This window comes from Gopherus flavomarginatus, chromosome 2 (assembly GCF_025201925.1).
Source record: "Gopherus flavomarginatus isolate rGopFla2 chromosome 2, rGopFla2.mat.asm, whole genome shotgun sequence".
Classification (NCBI taxonomy): domain Eukaryota; kingdom Metazoa; phylum Chordata; order Testudines; family Testudinidae; genus Gopherus; species Gopherus flavomarginatus.
This window is the reverse complement of record NC_066618.1, coordinates 82,034,175-82,057,922: the sequence shown is the minus strand read 5'-3', so window position 1 is coordinate 82,057,922 and position 23,748 is coordinate 82,034,175. Positions and strand designations below refer to the sequence as shown.

Here is a 23,748-nt window from a genome sequence, read left to right as displayed (position 1 = left end):
ACTAATCACAAAAGAAATTAAACATGGCTGATGAAGACTGAGTTCTATGTTTAAAATTAACTGAGAATAATCTAACGAGCCTGATTTCTTAGTAAATCATCTCAACTTTTATGAAAGACATTCAAATATTTGAAGCTTTACACCAGAACTTGTAGAAAAGTTCCAGTTCCGATTTTTATTGGAACCAACAATTGCATTTTTCCTTCTTGTGTGTTTGACAGTTTAGAGAGTGAAACCATACAGCAGTGTGTGTTATGTTAAGCTATTTCCTAACACTACTCAATTGTCTCCCCTCAGAAAACGTAGTTCTGAAAAATTACTAGAATTGCAGTGGCAGCGGAAGAGATTCTAATGTCCTATTTCTAGTATCAAGGGGTAGTTGTGTTTGTTTTTGTGGATACAGACTATGAGGAGTCCAGTGGCACCTTAAAGACTAACAGATTTATTTGGGCAAAGGCTTTCACGGGTAAAAACCCACTTCTTCAGATGCACAGAGTGAAAATTACAAATAGAGGCATAAATACACTGGTACATGAAGAGAAGGGAGTTACCTTACAAGTGGAGAACCAGTATTTCTTGGTATTGACACTTCCCCATCAATTATTGGAAGTGGACCACATCCACCCTGACTGAACTGACCTTGTCAACACTGGTTCGCCACTTGTAAGGTAACTTCCTTCTCTTCATGTGCCAGTATACTTATGCCTGTATCAGTAATTTTCACTTCATGCACCTGAAGTGGGTTTTTTACGAAATGCCCAAATAAATCTGTCAGTCTTTAAGGTGCCACCGGACTAATTTTTAGGACAGATTTACAAATACTTTACCATGCATTTAACAATTCAGGTGGCATTTACTATACAACCAATTCAGTTGGCCCAGACATACATTTTTCTGTGATGAAAACATTAATGGCTTACAAACAACTGGAAAACAGAGTAATTTGCTATAATCATGTAAGATTTGAAAGTCAGCATACTGGGGACCATTTAAGGCTCTCTGATCACAATATAATTTTGAATGTCACTGTTAAATTTACAACTTATGTACATTTGTAGCCCACTTGTGTTTAAATGCTTCTAGCAAGAGACTGAATTTGTGGGGTTATTTGGAGGATAGATTCAGTAATTCTACAATGTAACTTGTTTTTTAGATGTCAACTCTAGACTACAGTAATGAGAGAGAGCAGGTGGTGTTTGCTAGAAGCATGTCGCTGGCATTTTCTAAGCCACTGAAGAGAAAAAAATGCATATGAAAACAAAGCATGAGCACTTATTAACAAAATTCCCTACTGTTTCTCTTTGGTTTCAGGGTTCCGAAATATGAACATTTTTGCTTTTACCTTCCAGTTAGTGTCAGGGTTGTCCTTCTGAAGTTTAAAGTGCCTATGAAAAAAATTAGGTGAATTAAAAGGATTATTGATCCTAGATACAACAAAACTTTGGCTCCCATTCAAAATCCCAACCTTCACTCTCCCTACTGGCTCCCCCATTCCCTGACACATGTAATGGTTAAGCAAGGGTCACATTCCAAAACTCTACCTTCTTTCCCCCTCACTTTCAATTCTCCCTTCTCAGGCTTGAAACAATGTGACCTGTTGGGCTGAGAGAGCACACAGAACTAGGTGCCTTCTTTTTCTTTGGAGCTTCATAGGCAGCGAGTGGCCATCAGGTGGCAGTTATATGCGCTGCATTGCTTGGTACTTATTATTCACAGTTGTGCTGAGGCTCTATTCAACCCACATGCTCTGCTGGAAGGCATTGCCTTAAGCCTTCTCTACTTTTTAATCAAGCAGAACTCAAATTTTGTCACAAATGGCTATTTCTGTTAATTGATGAGAATGACCTTAAGGAATCAAACTGCTACACAAGTGTATCACTTAGCAAATACAGTAGCTATTTACACAGTAAGTCTACATACTCTAGCATCATTTCTCGAACGGTTGCTGATACTCTCTCCCTGGAGAGATCATTCCAAATTAACTCAGGATTTTCATGCGTTCCTTCAAAAATATGAACAGCAGCTTCAGGATTATCTCTCATGGCATCCATAAAGACTCCAGGCAGAAACTTCATTAGTGTAATTCTAACCTGCAAAAGAAAAGCAATCCGCCATCTTATAATATCAAACACCATAATAGTTAAACTCAATGGCATCATAAAAGGTCTTCCTATGTAAAGCTTTTTTTTCTCTTTTTAAAATTCATGTATTTGTACATGACTGTCAAAATACTTCTGTCTGATAAGAGAAAGCATCATTCAAACTCAATTTTATGTCTATTTCAGTTAATAAGCTATCTGGTATAAAAACCCAACTATTAATTTCAGAATAAGAAACGGCATCTCAAATGCAGGCACCCAATGACTAAAAGTCTGTCAGAAAACAAAATCTGAGATCACGTCTTCGTTATGCTGGTTATCAGTGATTTTGAGATTTTATACTGAGTTCTCAATTAGAAAGTTATAAAATGACAGTAATTCATTTCAGTTAAATACAAGTTATATATTTTCTCTTTACATAAAGATGGAAAAAAAGCTGACATTTTTGATATGCAAGTTTGATTTTCAGGGTCTTCAATCTCATCCTCTATTGAGCATCTACCCTTTAGTCTCCTTCCTGAAAAGATGCCTTTTGTCCCTATCAATGATTTTACATACTGGAAACTGCTATTGCCTAAATCCATCTCCCTCTAGATCTACCAATGTGATCTATATCTTATCAAGTACTCTTGCCATCACATGAAACATATCTGTTCTTATGGACGCTTCACGGAACATTGCAATCTAATCACATTACAAAAGGTAAAATGTTTTCAGACAAATACCTAATGTTACTATAACTGAAAGATTAGAGAAACATTTGGTTTTTCTAGCCAGTTTCCCTGTTGTTCTACAATCAGTTTCCCATGCTTGAGTGTTTCACAAGCAGAGGAGACAAGCTTAAGAAAATCTTGTGAGCCCACAAAAGCTGTTTTGGGATGGGGGTGGGGGGAGAGGCAGCTGGGGGGAGGGGGGGAAGCAGGTGTAGTAAACTACATTTAACTCTTCAAAGTTGACTGAATTTGGAGTTGTTCAGTACCTCTTCTTTGATTTCAGGGACACCAAGTCCTTTGTGTGAAAAATAACATAGTAACTTTTTAAATTCACTCTTACTCACCTTTGGACCCACAAGCTTATCTGCAGTCATTTTGGCAAAAAGCTCTGCTGTCTGGGTTCGGACCTGTGGATGTGTTGAATTGCAGAACATATCTAATAAGTAGATTAAAGCACCTGTTTGGAAAAATGGGGAAAATGTTTAGGTTTTTCCAAATCACAGCAGCCACTAGTTATACACTGTTCTCCGTAGCAGAGCTAAATCTCCCACCACCATGTCTGCAACAGTTTTGATCTTCACTTCATACAAGTCTATTTTATCAGCCATTCACAGAATACTGTACCTTTTGCCATGGCCTCTTTAATTATTTTTGTACTAGATGTCAGGGCATAGAGAGTTTCAAGAACAAGCTGCCGACCTGTCAAGATGAAACAAATATTAGAGAAACTATGCCTGCTGTTATGATCAGTTCTTCCACACAAGATTTATTGGACTGAGCGCTATGAAGAACAGCACACTTCAGTTCTAGTGTTAAGCCAACCAAGGAGTTTTTCCTCCCAAAGAACTGGTTCCTGGAAACCATCATCATGAGTAAAAAATGAAGCCTACCTAATGAGAATTTGACAGAAAGGATTTGAAAGTAAGTACAAGGTAGAGATGGCAGGCCTAGAGTCCTGACTAAATTCCAGTTAGGCAAGTATGTTCCATCTATCTAAAATTTCCTTTATCGAGTTCACAGCACAGGTGTCATTCAGGTGAAGACCAATGAGTGGAAACTACAAAAATTGAGATATTGCACAATTTATAGATTTTAGAATTGTAGAAAGAGGTATTCAGTTTATAAAGTGAATGTCAAAGAAGTGTTAATTGTATGTTTCCAAAAATGAAAAGTTTGAAATCTAAGTGCTTAAGACGTGTGTTTGAGCTGAACCAAAAGTTAAGTGTATAAAATGGGTATCCAGGTCATGCATATTACAACATTAAGGTTCTTCTCAGGATCAGGTTACAAGTTCACCTAGTTGCATTCCAAATCATTAACTTTTCACAAATTTGTTTGGTTTTTTTTGTTTTTTTACACACGCAAAAAAACTCTTTCTAAAAAGCAACTGCCCAGTACATACTTGAAGGCAGGGAATGCAGGAGAGTCAGTAAGTTGGAAAGAACCATTGCCTCAGCAATATTGTTAACACATTCCTGGTTACAAGTCACTATGTTCACCACCTGCAAAATATCAAAAGCATGAATCATTAGAAAGCAGTAAAATTTATTGGCAAATTGCTAGATCAGTGGCTCCCAAACTTGTTCTGCCACTTGTGCAGGGAAAGCCCCTGCTGGGCCAGGCCGGTTTGTTTACCTGCCGCGTCCGCATGTTCGGCCGATCGTGGCTCCTACTGGCCACAGTTCAGCAGCTCCCATTGGCCTGGAGCAATGGAAGTGATGGCCAGTATGTTCCTCGGCCCGCGCCACTGTCAGCTTTGTCAGGAGTATTTAGCTTACTCTTCAAGGCAGGGACTATCCTACTATGTGTATGCACAACGGGACCACCCCACCCTCCGAGTCTCTGTCAGGACTTCTAAGCACTACAATAGCACAGTAGTCTCCAATATGTGTAATAAACCTAGATTCAAAACCCAACGTTGAAATTTTACAAGGACACATACAATGAAGGTGTTAATTCCTAAAAATACATATATGTTAAAATTTTTGGCTATGGTTAAACTAGCCTAAATTATTGTTAGCTCTCTCTCTATAGATATAAATCGAGCGCTAAAACCATTCAGAAAACAGATTCAAGATCTATTTGGTAGCTGTTTGATACACAAACGTTAGAAACTGAATTTTTTCCTAGTATATCCTAAAACAGTCAGCATTCAAGTGTACACCCAATGTTCAGGAACTACCATATGAAACTGTACGCTTGGAATGAAGTCACGATTTTAAATAGGAGCAAGTTATGACGGATATTTGACAGATTTTAACAGAACAGTTTCTATTTGCAAATAAAAAAATGCAATTTCTTAACTTGCTTGGTGTACCTGGCTCATCTATGCCACAAACTACACTCAGCATCCACGAGATTGGGTACCGCGGGTTGGGTACACAAAAATATTGCTTAAGCAATGTTTTTACCTCTAAAGCCAACTGCTGCACTTGGCCAGCTCCATGGACACGCAGAAGAGAGAATATCAGCTTAAAGTGACCTATGCATTCACACTCAGAACCTATAAAGGAGGAAGAAATTATTTTACATTGGAAAGAACACTTACTGAGGAGCTTCCCAATCAGTGTTACACACAGTATGAATTACTTTACAAGTCTACGCTCTCTGGAGCACAGACTGTCTTTGTGTTTGTAAAATGGGAGCCTGGTACATAACCAGGACTCTTAGCTACTGCAATACAAATAAGTAACCATGCATAAAATATTTGAAGAAGCTGCCTGCAAGTCCAACTGTGAAAGCACTAAGCCAACATGAAAAATAGCTCTATCAAAGAAAAGGGATCAATATAGGTTTTGTCCCATTAGAATGGCACTCTTGGTAAACCAAGTACCGAGTAGATAAAAAAATAGGATGTATTTATGTAGTTTCAAGGTTGCAGGAACTGGCGAGCACCTGCCAACCATGAGAATTCAGTTAAAATCAAATACATTTCCTTGAATTAATATGCAAATTAGATACAATTAACTTAGGTTTAAACAGAGACTGGGAATGGTTGGGTCATTACATTAATTGAATCTATTTCCCGATGTTAAGTTCTCCTCACACCTTCTATGGGTTCTCGAATATCACTTCAAAAAGGTTTTTTTCCTCCTGCTGATGATAGCTCATCTCAATTGAGTGGACTCTTACAGTTGGTATGCGTACTTCCACCTTTTCATGTTCTCTGTATGTATAAATATCTCCTGTGTGTTCCATTCTATGCATCCGATGAAGTGGGTTGTAGCCCACGAAAGCTTATGCTAAAATAAATTTGTTAGTCTAGGGTGCCACAAGTACTCCTGTTCTTATTTCAAACTATCAGTTAAAACGTATCTAGTTCAAACTGTTTTCCAGACATTTAGCTACTTCCTTTCTTCTGCTGTTACAAAAAGTTAGTCCACTTCTACAGAGTTAACATACATTTGACACAAATGTTCAGTCTCCATTTCAAACAAATACTTTCAAAACAATCCTACCCCGTGGTCATCTCTGCAAGAACTTGCTACCTGTCAACTGCAGAACTGCTAACATGCCGACCTTCAGTGTTTTAAGAATTAAATTTAGAGAGCACTTAGTTCTAATCTTTTCCAAAGTGAGCTTTCACTACTTGTAGGGACATTAGTCACATTTCTGCTCCCAGTGTTACTTGTAACGCATGAGATGACTAATTTCAGTTGCAGTAGTTTCCTGGATTTTTCCTGTTTATTTTGTGCATTTCACAGCACTTCCCTTTTAGAACTGCCCACTCTTCCTTAAAGAAAAGGCCCTTAAAGTCAGCAACAGGGGAGAAAAAAAAAAACACTTTTTTTAAAAATAGCCAATTTTCAATATTTTTAAATTCATTTAGCAAAAAATTCTCTTTATGTTCAACAGATTCCAAAAAAGTTAGCATTGACAGCAAGCCCCCTTTGAAGGAACACAGAGAAACAGTTCCACTTTAGACCAGGGTTCAGCAACCTTTCAGAAGCGGTGTGCCGAGTCTTCATTTATGCACTCTAATGTAAGGTTTCGTGTGCCAGTAATACATTTGAACATTTTTAGGTCTCTTTCTATAAAAGTCTATAATATATAACTAAACTATGGTTGTATGTAAAAGTAAATAAAGTTTTTTAAATGTCTAAGAAGCTTCATTTAAAATTAAATTAAAATGAGAGCCCCCTGGACCAGTGGTCAGGACCCGGGCAGTTTGAGTGCCACTGAAAATCAGCTCGTGTGCCACCTTTGGCATGTGTGCCACAGGTTGCCAACCCCTGCTTTAGGCACATTAATTTTTATCTTCAGTTTCAGTCTGCAATTGTCAGAGTACCTGATTAGAACCCAGGCTGTTCTGGAAAGACTTTAAAAACAAACAAAAAATCCCCTCACACCACACAACAGCTAAATGAAAGCTCAGCTTGGTTACACAGAACATAATATGTAGCAGTTCACCAAAACTCTCATCCCGTCTTTGGCCCCTTCAGAATAGTCTATTCTGCAGATAGAACTTTTAACAAAAGCAGTCATTTTTCTCTACTTCCGAATACTTCTAGGCTGCACCCCCACCACTCCAAGAAAACATCAGTGTTGTAGTATTATTGCACATTTGAAGACATGAATTAAGAATTTCTAGTAAGTTTTCCTCTAGTAATAGTTTCCATAAAACTAAATTAAAAATTTAGCAATCCAGTGTATTTGAAGAGTGTCTTCCCTCAAAATACTAAAACATTTTCTACCATCCCTGGGGTTCCATCCTTTAAACAGAGCTATGCTAGGGCAGGTTTTTGTTTTGTTTTGTTTTTTTTGAAGTGGGTTGGTTTTCAATAAACCTTTGAACACGGTACAATAATTTTGCAAAATGACCCTGATATTTCACTACGCTAGGCACATGTACTCACACCCCTTTTTACCATAGTGACTAAAAAAGCTGAAGAGACTTTACTCCGTGGTTAAAGTAGACTTCTGCAGGATTGATGTACCAACAGCAAGAAAAGGGAAACTAACAAAACACCGTCTCAGTGAAATTCACTACTTCCCTAGCCAAGAAAAGCAAAGAATTCTACCAATGCTGCTGTTAAACTATTTAAAGATGTGTTAAAAGTACTCCAGAAATACTCCTTTTAAGGCAAGTAGCTAGCCAGCAGCATGAATCTCTATAGCTTGACAACAAGCACAGGTTTATGGCTAGATTCATATATCTAAAATAAAAGTCTATAAAAGGTAATTTGCAAGGTGTTGCTTATTGATTAATTCAACATGTTTAAATTTACCTGGGTTGTGCTTTATGACATTTCTCAGAGCCTCCAATGCCATTTCAACCCTCCGTAACCGGTCTCCATGTTGATCAGACTCTACTTTCCCAGTCTGTGTGATGGCCATTAACGTGTGAAGGTACTGTGCCTGTGAGCCAATGTAATCCAAAAGGCTTGCAGCAAATGCTTTTGGAAACTTGAAATAATGAAGAGATCAGTAAGTGTACATAAGAAACTTAATTATTTCAAAAACACGTACAATGCATTCTGCACTAGAAGCATTGAACTGCATTGTACAGCAAGCTCATACTTAAGGAATATATGGCCAAAAGCCATTTCCAAATTTAGTAAAGGGTGATTCTCAACTGCTCCCTACTAGAACCTCTTGTTCCACCAGTGCATGATCTAGCTAGGATTCCTTTCCAATTTAGCAGAAGGTTCTGATCCTCAGTGGATAACTATTGTATATTCACACCAGTCTTATCGTCTTACCCATTTTTCCCTCTTCTGACATGATAGTATTACAGTTTAACTATAGGTAAAACCTGTTAAGAGTTTGATGATGTGACCAAGCATCACTATCTTTTTTTAAGAAATCATAAAAGCTTGTGTGTAAAATTTCCTGGGCAGTATTAACTCTTGATGCCCTTTGGAATAGGAGTTTGGTTTAAATTCATAAAGAACGTACCATTTGAAAGACCAGCTTGAAGTTTCTCCACAAATAGCAAAACGAAAAATCTCACCTCTAGCTGAAAAGTAGGGACTTCATTGTAAACTCTAACAAAAATCTCTCCCACAATAAGTTCTTTTGCATGGTCACTGAAGACAAATTCAGATCCATAGCTTTTGTCACATTCACTCTAAGAAAAAAAGTTATGCCTTGTTAAATATATTTACAAAATGACCCACCATATAAAGAAAAACATTGTATAGAGGTATGGAAAGGAGTTAACTGCTGAGACTCCATTATTTCCAATGGAAACACAAACAAGGCAAAAGCAGCGTAAGACTTCATACAAATATGTTTTAAGTTTGTAAAATAAAGCAATTCAAGCAAAAGTATCTTAGAAGATGGCCAGTGTAAGGTTTCGCTCAGTGGCAGGATAATTAAAACGGCATGAGCAGATTTTTCCTGAGCTTTAAAAAGCTTCCTATAATGTGAGGACAACAGATTATTTAAGCAACCTAGAGAAAGGCCTCTATCATACAAATTTTAGAAAAGTGCCTCACTCTTTTTATCATGCTTTCTTGTTCCGATTCCAAGAATTCAAGAAGTTCAGCTCTTGTCCCATTGTTCCAGATCAAGTAGGGGCTCTCTGTGTTGCTGTTGAGCATCTTCAGAATCTAGAAGACAGCATAAGGAGATTAGGCAAATAAGTGGGTTTAACAATTCTACACAAAAAGCAAATTCAGAGTTTTAACACTGTTCCAGGAGGAAAGATCATACGAGGGAGGGGGGTGTGAATGGAGTAGGGGAACTATGGCCTTTGTGAAGATCTGGTTCAGCTTATGTGGCCCACCGGCTAGATCTTGGATTTCAGGAGTAGGCTTAAGGCCAAATTTTTCAGATACGATTTTTTTTTTGGAGGAGGGGTTGAGGGGGGAGAGAACAGAGAGAAGCGATACTTGCCAGAAAGTATGCATGCATATTATAAATGCTGGTTTTGCATGCAGTTTTTCCATCTCTTCTTCCCACGCACACATGCCAGAAACCAAACAGCAGCAGCTCCCCCCTGCAGCTAGCAACTAGAAGCAGCACACCTTCATAGCCTCTGCGGTAACTCTTTCCCTTGGACCTGCGTTCGGGCTTCAATATTACCTCCTAGTCTGCAAATGCTTCCTTTCCCTTCCATACTAGCTGTTTGAAGTCACCCTCCTCCCTTCACCTTCTTCATGCCTATGATCTCCTCTTCATGCTCTTTTCCAGCCCCATCCCCCCCCACACACATTTCAAGAGATGACTGATAACCTCATACTTGTACTTTACCACTTCCCACTGTCCTCTGCCTGTTCCAACTCCAAATAAGCTTACCTTGAACCACCGCCTTTACTTCCTTGTACTCCCTGAAACCCAGCTGAGGACTCAGCCACTGTCCTCTCCTTTGTTCTCCCCACTCTCCCAATCATCAGAGCAAAGGCACTGAACAGTAAATGGCGTGAGGGGCTAAATGGAGAGTCTTTCCTCACTTCCTTTGCGGAGCATTCCATCTGGCTCTTCTCCCTCTAAATGGTTATATACTCTCCACCATACCCATACTGCAAGGCCTGGTTTGCCATCTTCCTCATCTCAGCTCCTCACCCGCACATAAGTGACATCCATTTCAGAACTCTTGGAAAGCATGTTAAGTGAGAATCCACCTGCAGCTTTGGTATTACTTCACACTCATATTAAATCACTTTTTTTTTTTTAAAATAAAACATTGTTTGCTTTGTCACTTACCTCTAACTACAAACTTGTCTCCTGTTCTTTCCCATGCTCCCACCACCCACCCCATAATTTACTCAGATAATTTTATTAGCCTCCAACTTCCCTGCTGCTCTTATCCTTCTGTGCATTGTTGCTCCTTTCTTTTAAACACTGAAGTCTTTAAATTCTGCCCTTGCATTTGCTTTTGTTTCCCCACACCATGCTGTCTATTCCAAACGTCGGCACCTGCAAACCCTGAATTCACTTTCTGTTCCCATCTTTGGGCTGCAAAGTGCTATACCTGTCATACATTTTGGGGTAAGGGTGTTCACCTGTATCGTTGGTCAATTCAAGACTTGAATTTTTATTAAGATTGTAAAAAATTGACTAGACAATCACTGTTACCTAGGTACTGTTCTAAAAACATTCATAAAAATCAGTAGAGTTCAGTTCTAAATATCAGAAGTTAAGTCATTTACTTGGGAAATGGTTATCAAATTGCACTTCATTTCTCAGTACTCAGGCTGCTCTGGTTTACTTATTACTGTGGCTAACAAGTAAGTTTTTAATAAACAAAAATCATTTCTTGTATGTTATTTGTTTTACATAATGTCAACACTCTGGTTGCCTTAGACATTCTTGTACCTCAGTAGGAGCAGCCACCGCAAGTTTCCTTGCAACATATGGTGTCAGCATTCCAGCCAAGCTTTTCCTTATTGCTGGATTTTCAGGTGTAACTTGCTCTTCACACAAATACCCTCCAAGACGACTCAAAGCAAGAAGACTGAGTTTGGCGAGACTATTGGCTACTTCCTGTAAATGAAACACACATACATTTTAAAAAGATCAATCCTATTACCGAACTTGAACAGAAACCTCAAGCTGGCTGAAGAGAAATATCAGCTACCTTTTTAAAAACCACCTCTTGAAAATAGTTTGTCCAATGCTTTTATGCCTTGCATGATCATAAGCAAATTCAGTTCCCTTGGGTTTACTTCTTGTTTATGCGCCAACCTTGACAGACAGAAATATGCATACATCTTGGCATAGCACTAGGTGTTGCAGAACAGTAAGAGATACTAATAGTTATTGACAGGTTACACCAATATAGTTTGTCTGCATCTACCTGTGTAAAGCCCATGAAGAAAACTAGATGAATTTGGGGCTTTAAACTGAAATGAAAATTTCTTAATTCATAATTTAAGAGAAAAGTTGACCAAAGAATAGCCATTTCTAGAACAAAGACATTTTTATGAGATATGTAAACCTTTGTATAATGATTCAACAATGCACTAAAAGAGCATCTTTTTTGCATTCTGGCAAGGCTCCTCATTGAGCTGATCCTGACCCGTGGGTTTTACAACCAGCTGAAGTTATATAATTCTGCTATGAAGGAGCCTTTTATGGTGCTAATATTAGTCTAAGAGGTTTTTTTTGTTTGTTTTTTTTTTTGTTTTTTGTTTTTTTTTTAAAAAGAGAAAAGTAGTGTTTCCAACAACTAACAAGCTACTTCTTCAGTTCTGGACTATCTGCATCTTGTATTTTCCTGCTAATTTTTCTACTGGGAAAATCTGTACTATAGGCGGATAATGTTGTTTATGGCCTATCTTGATCATATCATTTTATCTATTCCCATAAAAAGATTAACACCATCAATAATTTATTGTAATATACGTTACAGGGATGTTGTAATTATCCCAAAACCAAGCACTGTAAGCTAGAAAATATAGAGTTAACATAGTTATGCTTAAGAAATTCTAACATAAGATATGGAAGTACACATTTAGGTCACCCAAACCATATTACCTCTGCCCTGTATGACACCACACAATTATCACATGGTTACAGTTAAAGCATTTTAGCATTGATGGTTCCAGATTAGATGCAAGTAATTTTTAACTCAAAGACATGTAATTTGGGGAAATGTTGTATTTTTCATACCTAACAGAGTTTGAATTTGTGGTATACAAGCTAATAACTGAACCTCAGCTAATGAGTCTCAGCTGGCACTTCCATAATCTATTCCCAACAAATTCAATTACAAGAGAAACATGTATGCACAGTCACCAGAAACAAATTCACTTAACAAGTTTAAGCATTATTATTCAGGAAATGCATTACCACCTCCCAAGATATGGTAACCAACATCCATCGTAAAGTCTGAAATAGAGTCAATTATAAATTGCTCATAAATATTACCTGCTGATTAGAATCTTCACTCTTCTGAATGCCACTCTCTTCTAGCGTATAATCATAGTTAAAAAGGTAACCGAGTAAATACCACAAAATTCCAGCTTGAAACAAATGTGTTTGTAGCCAGTAATCAACAGCAAATGAACTGACACATTCCACTCCCAAGGAAGCCACTCGTGGACTGTTCTGAGGAATGAAGGAGAACTGGCATTCAGTATTTTTGGTGACTCAAGAAAATTTTAACTGAAAGGAAAAAGTTAAATAGCATACCAGCAAGTTCATCAACAGGAACAATGTTTTAGTTTTAGAAAAATTTCATGTTTAAGATTTTGAATCTAAATATAATGGGCAAGATACTAATGATCTGCAAACTGATGACATTTGAAGTCTACTGGGGAGGAATGGGGGGCGTAAGGAGAGAGAAAGAAAGGCTTATGATGTTCACATCTTCAGCATAAGCATCTACATAAAGCTTCATGGGACATATGGATAGAGCTGGTTGAAGATTTTCCAGCAGAACAGTTTTCTGACAGAAAACCCTGATGTAATGGAACCCAGGCAGTTGGGAGCTGGCTGGCCTAACTGAGCAGGCAGACAGCCCAAGATCCTCTGCAACCTTTCTGCCCAGCTGCTGGGGAGCAGTGCCTCTTCAGAGCCCAGTCTCCTGTGCAGCTGGCCAGCAGCTGGAGTGACTGGTGTCAAGAGAGCCTCTGCTCCCCAGCAGCTAGTGAGCTGTCCTTGTGTAAGAACTAGGGAAGAAAGAAGCCAGTTAGACATCTGGAAATTAGGGTTCTTCCAAAACTCTCTATTCTGTGGAAAAATTTTCCATTTTTGACTTTGTTCCACTTCAGAACAAAAACATTTTTTGAAAGTTTTCAGCAGAATGGATATTCTGGTTACTCTCAGCTCCACGTGACCTTCAAATAATTGAGTTTTGGTTAACCAGGGTTTTGATAAAGATTTCACTGTATTCAGAAGCAAAACACACAGCAAGGTCACATTGCATTCCCTCACGTAGTGCAATCAAGATGGACTTCTTCTGCTACAAGTTGCTTTAATAGGCTCCAGTCTGCAATTTTTCCACATTGCTCAGCATGAACTTATTTGTTGATTTATATTACATTTTGAACAAAAAAAACCTTATTCTATACTTCCTTTTAGAAATAAATTTTGAAGAGCTCATCTAAAATAGCTCTTTAAAAAGAGAATCGTTATATACATTTACTTCTGCAGTGATGTTCTGTAGGAGCAGTCTAATACACCTCTACCACAATATAACTCAGTCCTCGGGAGACAAAAAATCTCACTGCATTATAGGTGAAACTTGCTTTGCCCCCCGCCCCCATTCCTTGTTCCCTGACCACTCCTCCAGAGAGACTCCCACCCCTAATCACTCCCAGAACCCCACCTCCTAGCCAACCCCCTTGTTCCCTGACTGCTCCAACTCCAATCAACTCCACCCCCGCAGCCCAACAGGCACTTACTGGCAGTGGCGGGAAGCGGAGCACCCCAGCCCCAGCCTCCTCCACTCTGCCGCCTCCCAGCTGCGGCACTCCACTTCCTGCTGCCGGTGAGTGCGGGGAGGTTGGGGAAAGGATGCTCCCCGCACTCACCTGTAGCAGGAAGTGGAGCGAAGTGGCCCCAGCCTGCTCTGCTTTCCTTGTCCCGGCCCCAGCCATGTCACTGGGGAATGGCTGGGGAAAAGGTCCTGCACTCACCTGCCTGGCGGGAAGAGGACCGCCACAACTGGGAGCTTGCAGAGTGGAGCAGGCTGGAGCCGTATCACTCTGCTTCCCACCACAGGTGGGTATAGGGGGGCATTCTTTCCCCAACCTCCCTGCACTCACTGGCAGTAGGAAGCGGAGCAGCCCAGCCCAGACCCAGCCAACTCCACTCTGCCAGCTCCCAGCCATGGCGCTCCACTTCCCGCCAGGCAGGCGAGTGCAGGATTTTTCCCCATCCGTCCCGCAGCGACATGGCTCAGAGTGGGGCAAGGGAAGTAGAGCGGGCTGGGGCCGCGTCGCTCCACTTCCTGCCACAGGTGAGTGCAGGAAGGTTGAGGAAAGAATGCCCCCCTGTACCCACCTGCAGCAGGAAGCAGAGTGCTGCAGCTGGCGGAGTGGAGCGGGTTAGGGCCAGGCTGTTCCACTTCCGCCGCTGCTGGTAAGTGCAGGGGGGGGTCCCCTTCCTCAAACCCCTTGCCCGAGCAACACGGCTGGGGCCGGGGCAAGGGAAGTAGAGCAGGCTGCGCCCAGCCCCCCGATAATCCCCCAGGCCACTCTGGGACTGTGGGACCCCCAAAAGAGCCCTCCCACAGCTCCTGCCCCCCAGGGTGGGGGGAAGGAGAGCCCCTGACACCCTCTGCCCCTTATCGAACCCCTTGGCCCTGGCCTGGCCCGGCACCCTTAACATGCTGCTCACAGCAGCGTGTCAGAGCTTTACTGCCTTGTATGTGAACCCGTGTTATATTGGGTCGCGTTATATCAGGGTAAAGGTGTAGTTGACTAGCTCAAGCACTTCACATGAAGTTCTTAACTGATAGACTGCACTAAGCATTGCAAAGATCTGTTTAACGGAAAGTAAAATCTTTAAATTCTACTGTGTTTTGGAAGAGCTTTCAAATGGATGTCACTCAAAAATACTTTTACTACATTCTCAGCTGATTGTGTTTCTTTTTAATTTCAAAATGAGGTAGAAGTAACCTTAAGTAATTATACCAGCTTTGGATTTTGTAGGCCAGTTTTTGAAGGTTTACAATTCATTTTATGTTTTAAGTCAGAGCTTTAGATTTTGTTCCTTATATCAGCTGTGCCACTTTCTTCCTAGCGCAGCAATGCTATTTTAAACCAGCAGCTAAAGGAATTAAGACTTGATTTTTTTCTACTTTTAGAAGATAAGTAAAATTATAGTAAAAATAAAGACAGTCTGCCTAGGTAATTGAATAAGTAGTTACTGGTGAAATTCTGCTTTGTTACATAACTAACTCAGAGTAATACCATTAAAACTCATGGAATTTCTGGTTCTTAGAGCTGTGAAACAGAACAGAATTTGGCCCCCAGTGTGGAAGATAAGCTAGGATGGTGGCTCGCTACTCCCTTCTCACCAATTTGAGAAATATTCTGACAGGTAGCATTTTCATCTACTATAACTGGCAGACAGGGAAGTACAAGAACAGTAGAATCAAAGACTAGGATTTAAATTTAAGTGGAAATACTTGGAGTCAGAATGTATGGATTGGTCTCCACACAAGCTGCACTGGTTTTCAAACCAATTTGATTAAACTAATGCAAAACCTGCTATAGATGATCTGATCTGTTTAAACCAGACTTGTCTGGGTATAGCTTGCTCCTGTAATTTACAGACAGAATTGAAAGGTGAAAAAAGCAATATAAGCTAGATATAATAAAACTTATAGATGCAAGCTAAACCTATGTAAGAATCTACACAGGTAATCTGCACCATTTAATTAGCTTGTTTTAAAAAAAATTACACCTTTAGTTAAATCAGTGCAAGTTTGTGTGTGGTCCAAGCCTTATATTTGTGTCAGACAGACGGCAAGTATCTGTATTACTGGGAAATTAACAAAACAGTTTTTATAAAAACGTATTTTGAGAATTAGTCTCATACAGCAGCTCATTTTTTGGTACCGTATTTACAACACTTAAATATAAAACAAGAACACTACAACAGCTTAGGTAGTAAGCCAGGAGATCTTACCTTCCCGTAATATAGCACTCTACAGAGATCTTTGATGATATTAGGCATTTCAGTGATCTTTTCTCTGCACTCCTCAAACTGAGCTGCTACACTGTAACACTTGCTTATATGCCCACATACCTACAAACAGAAACACTTTCTTAAGCCACACAATGTAATGTACTGCATATCCCTTGAACAGGCAAAGGACATGCAAATTTCTATTAAAAAAACTTTGTATTAGCTGCACAAAGCGTCTTAAGAAAATAGTACAAAAGGTATGGCACAACATACTGTTAAGTACTATTTTACAATTTCTGCATTACTTACCTGTACAGCCATGTCATCGGGTTTACTGGAACGAGTCAAGACAGCCACACAACGATTAAATGCTTCTTGCAAGACCTTTAGGGATTAAAAAGCTGTAAGGGTTAGAATTCATCATAAGCCTAAAGAAAGTATCTTTCTGCAAAAAAGTAAAGCTTGCAAAGTTTTGTTTCAATAAAGCCTTCACAGGTCTGTAAATCTATTACTTCCTGTTATGGTTAGTAGCTGTCCTATGTAGCAAAATGATTTTGCTTTCGCTGTTTGGGCTTCATAAGGACATTTTACATCCATAGAGGGAGATTTAAGCTACTTCACATGAATTATCCATCATGTAAAGGTAATCTCCCGCGAAATATCTAGCCATTTCACTCTGCCATCATAGCTTAAGGGAGTTTTTAGAAGATTCTTAATACAAGCACAATTAATTACAGTGGTGTCCTCTTCTCCAATATGTGCTATTCAGAAGTATTAATTTAGAATACCTAATCCGTGCTCAAATGGTTTGCTCCCACCCTTTAAAGCAAGTCACAATTTTTTTATAGGTTTTTTTTTTTTTTGGGCACAAAAACAAGCACAACACAGAAGCCCACTACAGACAGTGCCATTTCATGCAACAGTCACTAGAACTTGTTCTGGAAGATGAATGTTATGTAAATCAATTCAGAGCCACTTTGTGAAGTGATGAATTAGTTTACTCCAGAAGGAGATCTCTACTGCTCCCTACCCCTTCCATTTCAGAAGAAACAATGAGAATGTTTCTTGCAGGAAAGAAGTGGGTAAATGTGCAGATAACACTACACCATCAATTTTGTTCTCCCCTCCTCCCCAGCTGATTATCCAAGAAGTAGTAACCATCAAACAAGCTGTGAAAACAGATGTGCTTATGAGTTTTTGGGTTTACCTCTATTCCATTCTCTCTCCGCAACTCTTCTGCATTAAGTGCTGAACAATTGACTGTGTGGAAAGCCAGCTCTGCAGCAGCAGGCAACAAGGGAGATTCCTTGGAAAACAGAAGATCATCTGAAGTTTCTAGAGTAATGGTCTTAATCAGCATGGGATAGCCTGCATATTTGTAAGGTTTCAAATCTGAAGGATAAACAAACTGAAATGTAGCAAATCTGATACATATTTAGACACTGCTAGTTAATGGCTGAGGATTTTATCTTAATCTGCTTTCAGATTACTAAATTACTCTTTCACAAAAACATTTTCTCCTCCTTCAGAGCCAAGCTATGAGTGAACACAACGTTGGTTCATCTGACAAGTAGGATTATTTCTGTAGCCCTGGAGAATTTTCTAGTAATGCACAAACCAGTTTGCCATCTTTCACAGCATGTGTCTAGCCTACTTCAAGAAATTAAGTAACTGTTAATGTTATTGAGTCAGTTTTAGTAAGGGAACACTACATTGGGAAGGTTGTGGAAGTTCTTTATTTTAATGTTACAGAATGACTTTGCTGAAACTTGAGTCCATCACTTTCTCACATAAGGCATCAAACCCTCTGAACGGGTTTCAGATGGACTTAAGTTAAATTCTAAACAAAAACTTTTAATTTGCTATAGAACAAGACAATCTATATGTTAATGTAGTATTTGGCTTAATACATCTAATTGATATTATGGGTGACCTTTTCCACACAAGTCAAGAGATACAGCTGTAGCTCCCTAAGCAACATGCCATATTGCATACAAAATATTTTCTACAACTAAGATGTTTGTGGTTTAAGTTACCATATATGGTAATGCAATGGGCTCTCAGGATTGTTAGCCAATAATTATTAGACCACATTAACCATCACTTCTCTCTGCTAGAGACTGCAGAGGAGGAGGGTGGTGTTGGAGCTGGTACATGCAGAAGGTACCCGTCCTTGCAGCTAGGCAACAGAAGGGGGAGCCCTGACTAGCAGGATGCAGTCAGTTTACAACTCTTTGGATTACTTGAATACTGCAAAGAGTAGAACAGGACAGAGAATCTTAAGTACATCTCTATCTGGAAATAACACTGTCCTCGGGAGCCAAAAAAATCTTATCATGTTATAGGTGAAACCGCATTATATCAAACTTGCTTTGATCCACCAGAGTGCAGAGACCCGCCCCTCCCTCAGAGCACTGCTTTACCGCGTTATCCAAATTCGTGTTATATCAGGTCGTGTTATATCGGGATAGAGATGTACATTTAAGAATGAGAAAGTCACAGTGCACATGTGCAGCATGAATTACTTTTATGGTTAGAACTATCTAAGGGACATTTCTTAAGTACTAAAAAAATTTTCTTTGAGAACTCAACTTTCAGTCTTGCCAGAGAATAAGAGACCTTTGAGTGCAAGAGTCAGACATTTAACTGATGAAAAAAGCCTTTTCTTCATGAGTGATTTTCAAAGACAGGCAACCACGTAACAAAATTGTATTGCCAAATGTTCACCTTCAGCCTTGTTGCCATCTCCTGCTATTTCAAAGCACCTGAAAATGTTAATTGAATAAAATGACTTTTCAGTCATAATTACAATACTGCCAATTATTATTTGACTAGGTTCCAGCACAGTCAAAGTGAGTCTTGGTCCACCACTGACAAGATTGACACAAAAAAGTTACTATATTTCCTGTTATCAGATTTTTACTAGATATCTGGATATTTTTATTGGGTATCAACAAGAAAGCATGATAGCTAGGGCCCTACCAAATTCACAGTCCATTATAGTCAATTTCACAGCCATAGGATTTGAAAATTGGTAAATTTCATGTTTTCAGATATTAAAATCTGAAATTTCACAGTGTTGTAACCGTGGGGGTCCCAACAAAAGGGAACTGTGGGTAGGGGTTGCAAACCTGTTGCCATCCTCACTTCTGTGTTGCCTTCAGAGCTGGATAGAGTGGGGAAAGGGGGTGCGGAGCTATCTGCAGCTGGGAGAGATACCCAAGAGCAGCACTGCAGGGAAAGGGCAAGTCCTATCCTGCCTCAGCTCTGCCCAGATTAGCAGCTAGGAGCTGCCTTTTCTGGGGCACTCTTAGGAAGAAGGGAAGATTGGACTCACGTCCACAAGCCTCCTCCAGCTGCAGGAACCTCTGGGACTGTTGCACAGTCCAAGAGCACCTTGCAGCAAGGGGAGACACCGGGAGGTGGGTCTGGTCTCCCCACTCCAGCCGAGCAGCTGTGCAGAGGATGGACAAGTCCTGTCTCTCCCCAGCCCAGCTGGAACTAGGAGCCCTCTTTGCTGGGGCACTCCTAGGAACAAGGGGACATCAGATTTCATGGGAATAGGCTTATTTCGTGGTCCTATTTCATGGTCCGTGTCATGTTTTTCACAGTATAGAGAGAAACGTGAAACTAGATAAAGTCCTCCTATTTAACTTTTACTATGTTAAATATGAAGCTTCCATATTTCATGATTTTTTTTGTATTTTCACCATTTCATGAAAAGAAACGTCAAAATTAATACATTAATAACGCAAAGCAGCTTCAAAAAGCTCCTCTGAGAAATACAGTGGAAGCGATATTTCTGAGTCAGTATGCCCACCTTCTTTGTGTCTGTTGAAGAGGATGCTTTGAGCTTTCAGAATTAAGATGATATTCTCTGGATCTGGGCCATCCACCACTTTGGAAGATTTTGTGCATAAGAACTCATATGCTTTGTTCACTTTTTCGAACATATCCTGCAGATAACAATATGGACATCATCAAGATGTTATCAACAAAAGCTGAGTATTTACTAAGTCTCAAAACTCACTTGCGGCTTCAACCTATTTTCCCTAATTTTGATTTTGAATTGGTAAATGACGACATTAGCAATATTATTCCACTGCAAATGAAATTTCAAGGGAGTGTCAATCAGAGAAAACTCTGAAAAATAGTAACTATGTATGCTACTATAGTAATATTTTTCTGGTTCACAGATCAGTTTTCTTCTATTAAGTCTTTCAGTGAAGGTTTAATCCGATATTTAGTCTTATCAATGAAAAAACTGAGATTTTACCAATTTAGCATTATGGCTTCACTGTAGAATCAACTGAGTGGAAAAGAGGGCCGTAAGAGTACAGTTTTTTCAGACATATAGGTTTGGTAGTTATTGTAAAGAAAGTTACACATTATCTTTATTTTGTATTTAAATGCCTCATCCTTCAGAAACCCACAAGATTATATGCAGTGGACGTCATTTCCTGGCATGATGGAATGAGATTAACTGTTTCTTCAGAGGAAGAAGAAAATATTTTTAATAAGTGTGTAGTATTCTAGTTAAAATGCTATGAACCTCTAGAGTTTGTGCAAGTGTATTCTGGAAGAAAGTGACTTGCTGTGAAACTCTACTGATGTAAATATTCATTAAAAAAATCAGACAAACCCATCAAACCATAGTCTCAGTGTACACTAAGTCATATCATAATACAATACATACCCTTCCCTCTGGGTTCTTATCAGGGTGATATTTTTGTGCCAACCTGAAGTAGGCTTTTCTGACCTTGCTCTCATCATGCCTATCAGATGCAGATAGAGAATTTCATGTTATATATAGAACACGTCAATAAGATAATCATCAATTCTCATACCAAAAGAACAAATTGACATTTTCAAAAACTACCAAGCTCAAGAAATCAAAAATCATGACTCAGACCCCACTCCCCATCCAAACCTTTAGATTTTTTTTTTTTTAAAAAAGATAACACATTTTAATCTCTCTTTTGACTTTAACTCCTCTACAAAGTGTCTGTGATAATTTCAGGTTGAAAAGTTAACCTTTAATGCACATCTCTCCCTCACTGTTCAGAAGGAGACTTGCTCTTATACTCCAAGAGGTGGAAACTGCCATCCACTTTGTTACTGTTTGAATTCTCCCCACGTAATTTCCTATCTCCCCTCCCCCTAATAGTTCCCTTCTGTGCAAGAGAGCTAGAAAATTAAGAGTGAGCATCCAAGAAATCAGACATTCTTTGTACCAAGTTTTCCAATTATTTTTCACCTCTATTTTGTAAGCTGCAAAGATTCTTGCATGGAACAATGTTTTTACAGCCACCACCTTCCTAGCTGCAGGAAAATCCCTAACCCAAGTAGAACCTTCTATAACCAAGTTCAGTAATTATGTTTATAAGCCTTAAATAATTTAATTCTCATATTCAAAGCATTTACAACATTAGCTCATTCTTTGAATAATTTTGGTCAACCACAAACTATGAAATAATTACAATTTAGTCTAAAATCCCACCACAACTGTTCAAATAGCTGAAATAATTTTAATAATCCTTCTCTCCTGCTGTCCTGGGACCTCAGCCACAGAACTTCCATGACTTCCTCCTCCTCCACTCCCACTGCCCCAGGACTCCCTCTCTGCTACCACAGATATAGAGTCAGACATGAAGGCATGGTTCAATGACAATGGCAGGTCTGTGTCCTCAGCTCTAAGAATCCTGCAGAGCTCTGCCCATGTGTACAGCTCAGGGGGGGAGGAAAAGGGGGGAATCAAGAACAGAAGAGATTCCTGTCTTCATGAGAGCTCCTCCCAAAGACAAAGAAGTCCTGTGACTCTCAATTAGTTCTGATGGCTATGAATAAGATTACAAGAACAGTTATTACTGCACTATTCACTTTAAGAAAAAAAGTGTTCTCCAATGAGTGAATTTGGGGTGACAAAATAGTCACAACCTGGCAACAAGACTATCTACATCAGACTACTAACTCCACTTAATTGTGAGCACTGTTTCTTTGCAAGACCACTGTGCCTTCCCTGTAGTCTGTCTCCACCTTGGACTGAAAATTTCCAAATGGCATTGACAGATGCTGAATAAAAACAAATCAAGGTTCATTACCCTGGTGGATCTTCTATTCAAATACAAGCACTTACGGACTATAAGCTAGCTCCCACACACAGAAGCCAGTCCTTCCAGGTGAGCCGGTAACCTTGCAAGCCATCACCGACAGTCTGAGGCTGATTAGATGGGTCACAAGAAAGAAAGAGTGGGCAGGAGGAAGGAGGAAGGAGAAGAGAAGAGGAGGGTTTTGGGACCCTGGAAGGACTGACCAAAGCCCAAAGAGCTTTCAGAGCAGTGAGGATACGAAAGGAAGGATTTTGCTTGCAGATACTTATTTCTGCATGGATCTGTACATCTTGTGATTCTCTCTGAGTAAAGGATGTGTGTTTAGAAATCTTTGCAGGTTGTATACCACTTGCTTATAGTTATGTAGTCCCAAAAGAGGGAAACAGTAAACCAGCAGGTCCACAGCGTTGATAGAACTCAATGTGCAACAGCTACTGTGAGGCTTGCGAGAGCTGGCACCAACTTCAGGGTCTATGCAATAGGACTGCAGGGTCCCCACTCGCAACAGGAATGTCAGCCATGGAGGCTGTACCTGGAGTGTGCGCGCCTACACACTCAGAGTTAAACTCTGCCCAGCCCAGAAAGCAAAGAGCATGGTGGGACCCAAAGTTTGGATCCAGTAGAGCAGCTCAGCATGAGCTCAAGACTGAAACAGAAATTTTTTCCAAATTAACGGAAGTACCACTTTTCAGCTACAGTGATTAGCCTAATATCAAATCAAAGAGTTTTGGATTTTTTCAGTATTTATTCCATGCTGAATAAAAGTTGCCTCCATCATTAGTATAATTTAAATGCCTGAAATACAACGCCATCTGATAGCTGTTTTTCAGCTCTCTCCAGCTTTGGGTACCATACGCTGAGATCAAAATTTCAATTTATCTGGAGTAACTCATGATATAAAACAATGGAGCAGTTACATATCAGCTTTAGTTTTGTTTTAGGAAGTTTTATGGCAACTTACTGTCCTTGTCCTTTTGGAAGGTTAAGAACTTCATAAGCATCATCTGTTGACATTGTAGGGGGCTTCTTTTCTACCTCCTTCTTCCAAGCCTCCAGAGTATCTTTTAACAATTTAACCTGAAATTAATTAAAATCCATTAAGGACATTATGGCCAGTGTCAATCATACTTGTTAGCACTTGATACTGAAGTAGTACTATCAAGGAATTCAGATACGTGAAGCTCTTGGTTATGGGGCTAACTATTTTAATTTAATCTTTCCATCAACAATCGCTGGAAATTTGTATATTAGTTGATTTGAACGCAGGCAACATTGCCTGTTTGAGTTGCTCGCAACTAA

At 39.5% G+C, this 23,748-nt stretch overlaps 1 protein-coding gene across 3 annotated transcripts in view; it reads right to left on the bottom strand.

The window, feature by feature from the left end:
- DNAJC13 (DnaJ heat shock protein family (Hsp40) member C13) overlaps positions 1 to 23,748 on the bottom strand; it is a 105,611-nt gene that overhangs the window by 12,719 nt on the left and 69,144 nt on the right. For all 3 annotated transcript variants that reach the window (XM_050937866.1, XM_050937868.1, XM_050937869.1), the window contains 17 exons: positions 23,411 to 23,526; positions 21,036 to 21,114; positions 20,160 to 20,295; positions 17,547 to 17,731; positions 16,649 to 16,723; positions 16,340 to 16,459; positions 12,629 to 12,808; positions 11,075 to 11,242; positions 9,253 to 9,366; positions 8,766 to 8,882; positions 8,041 to 8,218; positions 5,224 to 5,315; positions 4,215 to 4,314; positions 3,437 to 3,511; positions 3,157 to 3,269; positions 1,921 to 2,090; positions 1,343 to 1,385 (listed from right to left, as the gene is read on the bottom strand). In XM_050937866.1, coding sequence (XP_050793823.1) covers positions 1,343 to 1,385; positions 1,921 to 2,090; positions 3,157 to 3,269; positions 3,437 to 3,511; positions 4,215 to 4,314; positions 5,224 to 5,315; positions 8,041 to 8,218; positions 8,766 to 8,882; positions 9,253 to 9,366; positions 11,075 to 11,242; positions 12,629 to 12,808; positions 16,340 to 16,459; positions 16,649 to 16,723; positions 17,547 to 17,731; positions 20,160 to 20,295; positions 21,036 to 21,114; positions 23,411 to 23,526 — 2,061 coding nt within the window. The remainder of the gene's footprint in view (positions 1 to 1,342; positions 1,386 to 1,920; positions 2,091 to 3,156; positions 3,270 to 3,436; positions 3,512 to 4,214; positions 4,315 to 5,223; positions 5,316 to 8,040; positions 8,219 to 8,765; positions 8,883 to 9,252; positions 9,367 to 11,074; positions 11,243 to 12,628; positions 12,809 to 16,339; positions 16,460 to 16,648; positions 16,724 to 17,546; positions 17,732 to 20,159; positions 20,296 to 21,035; positions 21,115 to 23,410; positions 23,527 to 23,748) is intronic.